The sequence below is a fragment of the Tachysurus vachellii genome, chromosome 11, assembly GCF_030014155.1.
Source record: "Tachysurus vachellii isolate PV-2020 chromosome 11, HZAU_Pvac_v1, whole genome shotgun sequence".
NCBI lineage: Eukaryota > Metazoa > Chordata > Actinopteri > Siluriformes > Bagridae > Tachysurus > Tachysurus vachellii.
The window spans coordinates 12,257,501-12,268,102 of NC_083470.1; the positions used below are offsets into that span (position 1 = coordinate 12,257,501).

General features: G+C 36.1%; 1 protein-coding gene across 1 annotated transcript in view; it reads right to left on the minus strand.

Moving 5' to 3' along the window:
* ythdf1 (YTH N6-methyladenosine RNA binding protein F1) overlaps nucleotides 1-3,338 on the minus strand; it is a 13,105-nt gene extending 9,767 nt beyond the window's left edge. The window contains exons 1-2 of the mRNA XM_060880811.1: nucleotides 2,935-3,338; nucleotides 2,337-2,361 (exon numbers count right to left, since the gene is read on the minus strand). Of these exons, the coding sequence (XP_060736794.1) occupies nucleotides 2,337-2,361; nucleotides 2,935-2,961 (52 nt within the window). The 5' untranslated portion in view covers nucleotides 2,962-3,338. The remainder of the gene's footprint in view (nucleotides 1-2,336; nucleotides 2,362-2,934) is intronic.
* Nucleotides 3,339-10,602: the final 7,264 nt, after the last annotated feature.

The window sequence follows — 10,602 nt, forward strand, 5'->3', positions numbered from 1 at the left end:
CGCTCAATATGGAAACCTGTTGGACAGCATCTGGCATGCAATCTACTGGTATAAGTTTTATCCCCTCAGTTGTTGACTGCAAACTGCAATTACAGTCCACAATACAAGTGGAAATAAAACAGCACGCATTTGATAATTGATAAATGCTGATTCTATTGACAGAAGTGAGTCTGAAGTAATGAATAACAATAAAAAGACCTAAAAATTTGCTTTAAGAATTTTAGTCATTACAAGTCAAGTTGAATATATGATATGATGAAGGGTTCAACAAACAATGCAGCATAAATAAATAAAGTATGTGCTATAAAGTATCTTTTATATGGATGAAATTGGATTATGCATTTCACTGTTTGCCCACACATGGTGACTGCATTTCTATCTGGTAGGTATCTTTTAGAGAGTGAGAGAAAGTGATTATGTGAGAGAGAGAGAGAGAGAGAGAGAGAGAGAGAGAGAGAGAGAGAGAGAGAGTGTGTGAGAGAGAGAGAGAGAGAGAGAGAGAGAGAGAGAGAGAGAGAGAGAGAGAGAGAGAGAGAGAGAGAGAGAGAGAGAGAGGTCTTCCCCAGTGTACATCAGCAAGAACCAATCTGTTGAACTTCCAACTACGCAAAATTAAAACTCAAACTCATAACTCAGAATATCTGACTTAGGAAAACCAAAGAAAACTTCAACAACTTGAAATTCCTACTCATCAACTTGGGTTGATCCCCTCAACCCTGAGTTCAGCACGTTATTGTCAACAGAATAAGCATTAAAAAAAGAGGAGCACATTTAATTAATTATGCTGTATATTCAAATATTTGCTTATTAAATATATAATATTGACTACATAGTTTACTGTTCTGATTGTGTGAATATACCACTTATTACAGTGTGCTGCTTAAGAAAAGTAAATGTTGCTAATAAAAGACAATTGTCAATTGCAGCTAGAATGTATGAAGGTATGAAAAACACATAATTCTAAGTGTCAGAACACTTATTGCTAAACTTCACCACTAAACCATGCAAATTAAGTGCTGTTCTCTAATTTGAAGAAAGGGGCAAAGGCACCTTTCTACTTTTATTCACATGTGGTACAACTTCCAACCTGACAATACAGAATCACCTCTACATTACCAAACTGTGCTTTATAAAGCCCTCATCTACACCCTGTTATTTACCTCCAAACCATTATACAAAGCTGGCTCACTAAAAACATTAAATGTCTGGAAAGTAACTACCTAGAAGTTTACCTGGATATAAATAATCTGTATGCATTGAATATTTGCGGTGATTACAAGTCTGTAACTCTGGGGAATGAACCACCAGCTGCTGAATTTCTATGAGCAATATGCACTAAACATGATCTGGGACACAAAAATAACATGCAGATGCAGGTTCACTAAATTAAATAGCAAGAATGATGATGATGATTAACAAACAGAAGATATCTTTCTTCATAGTGTTGTGGAAGGTTTGAGTTTTCAGAGATGTAAAGTATAAAGTGGTACACACTGGTAGGCACAGGCAAGAGTAAAAAGGTTGATATTAGCTAGACTTGAATGTTGCACTTCAGCAGCGCTCAGTGACCATGCTGCCCATCTATGTACAATTTGTAAGGCAACTTCTGTCGTGTCCAGCAATGCACTAGGAAGCTACAATTGACCGCAGATGCCTGCACTTTCTGATACTTCTACCTTGTTAATCCATTTTGTATGTGCACAATTAAAGTTTAGGAAAAAAAATCGTTCTAATCACCACATATCGTGTTATTTCACAATAGCTGTGAAGCTTTTAGTTGGCAATAATAATAGGTACAGTGGATTTGCTTGGATTTTTTAACACCATAATGTTAGTGGTGGATTGAGGAAACACTTGTACCAATTTATCACAGGCTGAAATGTCAACCATGTCGGTGTCCAGACTGCAACAGATACATAACCATATACCTAACAGTGCACTTATGTCGTAGATTTACCTAAAAAATGGCCAATTAGTGTTTACACCGTTAAGGTGGCAAAGTAGATGTTTTGCATGGACACATTCTCAATCTAACGAGGGTTATAAGGGTTCTGATCGCAGACGCATTTCGTAATGAAGATAACGTCTAAAAAGGGTCTAAAAAACATTAGTGTATGAGCAGTAATGTGTCAGATTCAGAAACAGGGATATCGCCACTATTATCATGAAGGAAATACAGAGAAATACCCGCTAGGCCAGGGGAAAATGTAAGCGTCTTATTTCACAAACAGACCAAACGGCGAAGATGGTGTTCGGCCTCCTAAACACAGCTAGCTTCGTTTACCTTTACTACACTAACCAGTCACTATATGACAGCTAATATTATGTTAACTTACCTTTAGCATCTTGTCCTTTCGATGTCTTGAGGTTCATTTGGCGCAAACACGGGAGAGATGCGGAGAAAACAAACATACATCAAGTTAAATCAAATAAACAAAACCAAGAACCAAGCAAAAAACAACTAGCTAAATCGTTAGGAGCTAATAATGTGCAGTTCTACTATCAAGCCAACAATTTTAAACGAGTCCAATCCATAACATTAGCTAACGTACGTAACTGAAGAGCAGTGCTGGTTAGCTCGCTTAGCTAGTGTACTGTATTAAGTTCTGTTTCGTCTCTCACTTATGAGCTTTCTACGGACAGTTTCTTGGGAAATTGATGGAAACGATGCTACGTTGCAGCAAACTTGGTGTTTCCCATCTCACTAACCGGGGTTGGGTTCATAAAACCAAAAAGCAAGCGAGCTATGTAGCTAATTTGCGAGCAGCATATCCACAATAGCCGTTAGCTAACGCTAAGACTGGAGAGAAGCACATTCCCGGTTTCTGCTCCGAGGTCCAAGCCAAGGCCTTATAGCTTACCTGCGCTTAGAGCAAGTAACTATGGATATGACCAGATATTCCTCCAGAAAATGTACCTTATAGTAAGGCCTACCTGAGGATCAATACTGGTAGTAGACATAATTCATCAACCGAGCCTCTATAATCACCAAGAGTCCTGAAAACTATTGGGGGTTTTCAGCGTTATTCCGAGTCAGTGTTTCCTTCTTCGGCTGCTGGCGCTATTAGCTGCTGTAACGTTATTTTTCACGGCACAAAATCCTCAGCAAGTTCCACCGTCAGATTCTACCAAACACAAACAAGCGAATACACAAAACCCCGGTCCGGACGGTGGCTGTGGTTATTATAAAGTTCACGTTTTTATATCTTAGTCCAATTCCGTTTCTCGGCGCGTTCTTTTAAGATTTTTTTTCCCTACACTTTCCAGCCTTGAGTTATTGTGCAGCCCTGTTCACTTCCCCCAGCTCCATCCGGGACCTACACAGAGCGGAATGACGTAACGAACACACTGCCAGCTTCTTTTACTATTTTGTTTGTCTGTTTGTTTGCTTTATAAAACACATAATTCATCCAAATGGTCGTTTTATTTTAGAAAATATTACATTTAATCATATTTGTTTGCTTCTCAAAAATACTAAAAAAAAGGAAGACCTGTTTCCTATAACACTAGGAAGTGACACAGCTTCCAGTAGTTTGATGACATAAATAACAGCAATGCATTTCGATGAGACGTCGATCATTTATTCAGAGAAATACCATTTAGCACTTATGCTTAGGTCACTACCATGAAAACAAGCACGTGTAAATATATTATATATATGGACTTAAGGTATAAGGGATATAAACAGTACCCAGAGTTAAAATAACACATTGTTTATATGGGACCAGCTGGAAAAGATTGTACACATAAAAGAAGAGTGTTTGTTGTGTTTGGATCAACACTGAGGATTTTGTCGACCATATACACACCCATGCAGTTTGAGCTAGAGACATATTTTTTAAAGAAATGGTAGATGATTATGGTCCAGATTGCTTTCAAGTCAAGTCAAATCAAGCCAATAAGCTTTTATTGTCATTTCAACCATATATAGCTGTTGCAGTACAAAGTGAAATGAGACAACGTTCCTCCAGGATCATGGTGCTACATAAAACAAAGACAGAGCTTTAAGGACTTAGTAAGTTAGTCCTAGATACCTAAAGTGCATCTGTGCAACCTGGTGCAAACAGTGCAAGACAAAAGACAAGACAGTGCAGGACAAAAGACAGTGCAAACAAAAAATACAACACAATACAAAAAAAAGACAATACACAAAAGACAATAAACAAAAACAGCACTGACCAATGAAAATACTGTAAGTTCAAACAATATTGTGTGTGCAGAAATACTTGAATGAACACAGTATTATAGCACTTGACTTACATGATTAAATAAGAGAAGAGTGAGTATATATATTATTATGCAAATTATGAGAGAAGGCAGAGATTTGAAAACCTGCAGTTTTGTGCCACATTACCAATTTAAAGTCACCAGGAGGATGTTAAAGATTAGAATGAAAACAAAGAAAGAGTCTTCTTGTGAATGAAGTGTTTAGATAAGATAAATAGACCAGAGGAAAAGAAAACAATCAGCGTGAAATCAGCATTGATCCAGCAGATCCTAATAAAAATCCCAATACATTTGAATATACTAGTTCTTATTTAAACTCTCTGAAAACAAGGTCTTAAATATTTGTTTTAAAAGAAAACGTAGGAAATATTTAGGTTTAAATAAATGCTAGGGGACAAATAATCAAAGAAAACAACTGGGAAATCCGTGTGTGTGGGTAGAGTCTGTGGGTGTGAGTGAAGGCTGGTGTAAGCAAACCTTTAAGAGGTGCTGCATACCTATAAACTTACCCTTCAGCTTCTGGATCAAAATGGGACCAACAACAAAAGTTGTAATTACACATAGAAAAAAGATTATTCGTACGAGGATACGTGACAAGCTAGCTGCTAGAAATGAAAGATTTAAGCAAGTAACGTCTGTTCATCAGAATGGAAATTGAGGTAAAGAGATCCAAACTTTTTATGATCCTGGAGGTTAGCTACTATCAGATTATGAGAAATAGCCCAGCAAAACACTTACAAGAATGGACAAGCCTGAGGGGTAATTAATAGCTACTAATACAAAAGATGCTGCACAGCATGCTGCATGGACTTGAGGATTATCAGAGACGATGGTATCCCAAAGCAGCTCCTTTTCAGCACCTCTTTTGGCATCGGGGACACCTTATAAAATCCAGTAGCACCGGTTGTGTCCTAGACTGAAAACAGGAAACAGTTCATTGCATCCATGCCGTTGTCTTTTGTGACTTTGGACTCATGGGAAGAAAAAACAAAACCAAAAGGAAGAAAATAACAGAGGATTTGACACAGTACAGTAAGAGAGATGCAAGGGCCAAGTTACAGCTTCTGATGGTTAGATGGCAAAGGAAGTTTGCTGGATTTAAAGATTCATCTGCTGTTATTGGCAACAAGAGAATTACAGTTAAAGACATTGATTAAGGTGATAAACAATCACTTGTTCATGAAAACATTTAAATGCCTATTGTGCATAAATTGCAACTTTTTGATAATGATCTAATGAGCAGCTGCTATGTTAAAAACATTTTTGTTAATCCTTTGAAAAAGACTGTTACGTCCTTGTTGTTTGACCTGAAAGGTTTAATAAGTTAACATGCCCACACATATGCACCAAATCAGTCAATACAAAAGGATGCTTATAATTGCGGAGATCCTACACTTAACAACATTTACTATTTAGATATATTAAGGGTTCTCATTTTCTTGTTTTTCAATTCTTGGTACAAGGGATTTCTATTTTGTCACTCTCAAAAAAGGGTTTTTTACTTTGTTCAAGAAACTCACTCATGTACATGGGTTTGGGCAAATTCCATGAAGCGAGAAAGTTCTATTCTGCCATGGATAAATTTACTCTCATGGTGTAGCAATTCCTATTATAGATAGAAACTTTAAAGGGAAGGTACTTGAATCTCATTCCTCCTCTGGGTAAAGATGGATTGTAAGTCTAGTACAGCTTTACGCTTGCTATTAATAGCACAGAAATGTTTTCAATTCAATAAGTGAGCTTCAAACACAGTCCTCATTCAAGAGCTATCCTATACAATAGGATAAGCAATCATTAAACAAACACAACATAACTTTTCACGTTATAGATGTATTCTGTGAATTAACCAGTGTATTTTGCATAGAAAGAGACCTTATATAGGAAGAAATTTGTTGAGAATATTCTTTATTTAACATTTTTGTGACAACTGTGGGACAAAAAAAATGACCAAATATATAATGTTGATGTTACATGTGTTGAATTGTCGTGGGTAATTAATGGCATTTCAGTTTAACTTCTTAATCTTATCAAATCCTCAATACAGTATTTACCATTAAACCTCACCTGATGGTAAGGTCCAACCTCACCGGGTGGATTTGAAAAGAAGAGGTGCAAGAAAAAGCATTAGAAAATAGATTATAATTTGCTTTATTCCAAGCAGTTATATGGTTTTATGGTGACAGACTTATCCTTCAATATCTTTCCATAATGTCTGGCCTGGGCACAACCATCATCTAAGTATAAAAAGATTTGTAGTAAAAAAAAAAAAAAAAAAAACAGGGCTGCTGGAAAAAGAAGTAATTTTTCGTCCACACATTATAACAACAAATAGCAAATTGCAGAATATATATTTATTCAACTCCAGAAGTGTAGACACCCCGTGGACCTGGAAAATTTTATATCTTCTGACTAATGTAACTGAGTAAGCAAGCTACATTTTTTTATGTCTACTGCAAATATTACTGCAAATATTACTTGGAGTAAAGAGACAGTTGAACAAACACAATGGTAAAAACTGTCTAAAGATGTGTAAAATCCTGCTAGCTCAGTGTGGTTTTCTTGCAGTATGATCAGTTTTTTGGATATTTACATGCAGTAGTGAAACAAAGATCCCTGGTGGTCCAGCAGCAGGACTCAATGCTTGCCGCCGAGGCCTGGGCTCAATTTCCAGGCATGGACCTAACCCAGCCACTGAGGAGTTAACTCTCAGTGCCGGTCCCAAGCCCAGATAAAATTGAAGGGTTTGTATCCGGAAGGTTATCCAGCATAAAACCTGTGCCAATCCAAATATGCATATTGAATGATCTGCTGTGGCGGCCCCAAACAAAGGTAAATTGTGTAAAGAAATAACAATGAGGCTCTCATTATGATTTTAAAATTTCTATTAGGTTTTCTTTAGTTTTTGGGTTTGTTACATAATCCAACAGGCAACAAGAGTGTAGGCTAACTGTTCAGAGGGTGTAGTTCTGCAAAAAGTGGAAAAAGATTAGGACAAACAAGCTAGTTATAGCTAAACTACTATTTCAACTTCAAAGAGAAGCTTTATAATTATGTTATAATGGTAGGAGTGTGATGTATATTGCTGTAAATGTACTAAAAGGAGTATACAATTATATTACCTTAGTCTGCTGCTCTCTTATGTCCAAGGATGGAATTAGATACAGCCAAAGGTTAAATGCCAGTTCTTTACTTAATATCTGACACCAGTATATTCAGAAAAGTAGCTGAATCCAATAATTACTTAACAATCATTTAGTTAAGGTATTAAATGGATAAAAAAAATCTCAGTGTTCAAATTACACATCCACTACACCAGAGGCGTTTTTGTAACCTATTTTTTAACAATTATTTAGTTATCTCAAATGTTTCTATTGCCATGGATGCCTAGGTCTCTCCTATTTAGCCTTCTATATTAGCTTGTCAGAGGGTGATTTCAAATGTGTCTAACATACTAGAACTTGCTAGAAAGCTGTTTCTATTAAAAATACAAATTATAATTTTTATTTAACTATTAATGCATCATACCTAGAGGTAGCATTATACATGAATAACATGCAATACGTAAACATGGAAATTTACAACAGAATAAACTGATAGACCTGTGTGGCTAATGTAGGATGCTGAATTGTATCAGAGAGAGCAGATGAGACCAATGGTAAAGGTCTCTTCCCTCAAGCTCTTTCATCCAAGATCATCCTTCTAACTATCTCATACTACTTATATAAAAATACTGAAATACCCTTATACCTCAGGTCTGTGAAGTGTATAATGAACAAAAGTATAAAAATTGAAAGACATGTATTTCATGGCAGGGTGGATCCCCAGTCAGCTAAGATCACCATATGGTGTTATATGCTAATTTGGTTCATGAGAATTATTTTGCAAAACAATGGCGAAAGGTCCCCTGTGTGGACCAGGTGACTCTAGTTTGCATATGTGTGGGTGTAGGTTTGTTTGCGTGAGAAGAACAAGCATGCGTCACAAAATATAAAACTGTATACTCTAAATGCTATTTCAATATTTTTGTTAAACATTGAACAGGATTTAGTTCATTTAGTGTCTTTGACCTAAATTCCTGATCATTTTAATCTGATCAGTCCACAGCATCATCTTACCAGCACAATTTCAGCAGAGATTACTGAACAACTCTTGTTGATATTGTTGATTGCTTTTTTTGGGACCACAGACAAAGTGTAATGACTCTGTGCAGACAGATTTGAGTTGAGTCAGTCTGTCCAGAGATGGTGGAGAAAGCATTATGACTCATTGTGTCATCTTTATATATTTATTTATATTTATTAGTGGAGCCTGACTGAAAGAGATGTGGGATTGCCCATAGTAAGTGTTGAAACATGCTTTGAAATGATAATCAGATTACCAGATGTATGGAGATCTATTGCCCAACATTCTTGAATTTACAATGTGTGAGTGGTGTACTGTACTTTAAGGACCATATTATATTCACAGAATTTTTGATCTGGTAAATTAATTGTTATTAAGTTGCAAGTCATGACCAAGTCATTACCATCTCCAGGGTTTGCTGTTAGGCTCCAAGAAGGCGGATTGTATCATACCTAAAAAAATTGCTTCAATGGTTAAGGCTTTGATGTCATGAAAACTTAGACACCAAAGCATGTTTGAGGGTTTGAAGGCCAATTTTTCATAGCTAGAATGTAATGGAATGAAAACTCAGATAATGGCCATTTTAGCTATGTGTTTTAGAATTACAAATGATACTTGACTCATTGTTTTGCTTCTTAGAACTTCAGGTTGTCTCCAGGCCATACCAGGCCAGGTTGTCTCCAGGCCATACTCCAGGCCATACACATTGTCTTCACAATAGTGGCTTCACCTTCTGTAACCCAGATAAAAAGTATTTATGATGGGCATCAGATAGTATAAATAGTGAAAAAACATCTTGTTATAACAAATATGGAATTGTAACTATAAACACCAAATAACTGATGTGTGGTATGTACAGTAAGACTAATCATGGGAGCACAGTTACATATAGCACCTAAATAGCAGTCTATTGCCTACACCCTTTCTAACCATCAGGGAATGTGTGCAACGCCATGGCTAATGTATTTACCAACAAGATCATGAGGAACTGGACTCATCATAAGACTAATCTAAAGGTTGCTCAGTGTTGACAATCTCATTCATACAATGAAGGGGTGATATACGTAAATGTTGTAGAAGCCGAAAAAAATCTATGTTGATTTAAGTAAGAAGCATGAGGGTAGATTTTAGGGATGCACATCTTTAAATAAGACCCATGAAAAGTAGTTGCACCGCATACACAGGCAAGGAGGTGCAAAAGAGAGTATTTAATGGGGGCTGTAGAGTGGGTTTATGGATAGTTAAAGCCTGGTAAGAATCTCATAGGAAGTGAGACAGACCCCATCCCAGATGCTGCCTAGACCTGAGTTGGAATAGGCGGTTCAATGGAAGGACAAGGTGCTTCTAGTGAGTGCCATACTGTAGTTATTATACAGTCAGCATCTTGTTCCTTAATTCCTCCATCCTTGGAAAACAAAAGTAAATAATGATATGAACAATCAACAACAAATACCCAATGAGTTGGGTCTCAGAGAGTATGCGCTTAAGTATGTGTATATATTGATATATGTTGATGCTGGATATCTGTACTTTTTGAACAATAAAACTAATGAAAAACAGTGTGTTATTTTAATGGGGTGCTATTGATCATTTATGTGAACATCAAATTACTGAATATTCAGTCATATATTAATTGGTGCATAATATCATTGAGCCTAGTGACTTAATTGGATTGTTTTTTCTTCTCCTGGATATTGTCAGTATATGCCAATTTTAAAATGACATAGTAAATTCCTAGTATATAAATTCCTAGTATAACAATGGCTCACATTGGGTGCTATAGTCATTTAATTATTTTCACTGTAATAAGTTTATTGTAATAACGTGTAATTAAATTGTTAACTTTTTGGGGGCACATTACGTCTTACTGCCAAGAAAAGTCTACCAGCAGGTGGCGCACTCAAAGCTGTTGAATGTGCCGTAATGTCATGTAATGAAGTGTATTGTGCCAAGATTTTGTTGGCTTTAATCTGTGTAATATTCTGTAGTATAATAATAATAATAATAATAATAATAATAATAATAATAATAATAATAATAATAATAATAATCTGTATAATTTGTGCAATACATCATTGCTGAAAACATATTTTGATATCACACTCAATGTAGTGAAAAGAAGATACAAAAGATGCCTAAGTAGACAGCTCATTATAAAATAATAATGCAAAATATAGAGTATAGGAATGAGGGAGGGGAGTGGAGATGCTGATTTTTAGTCCATCTATAAAACAATGTCTGGTGTAAAAGTTC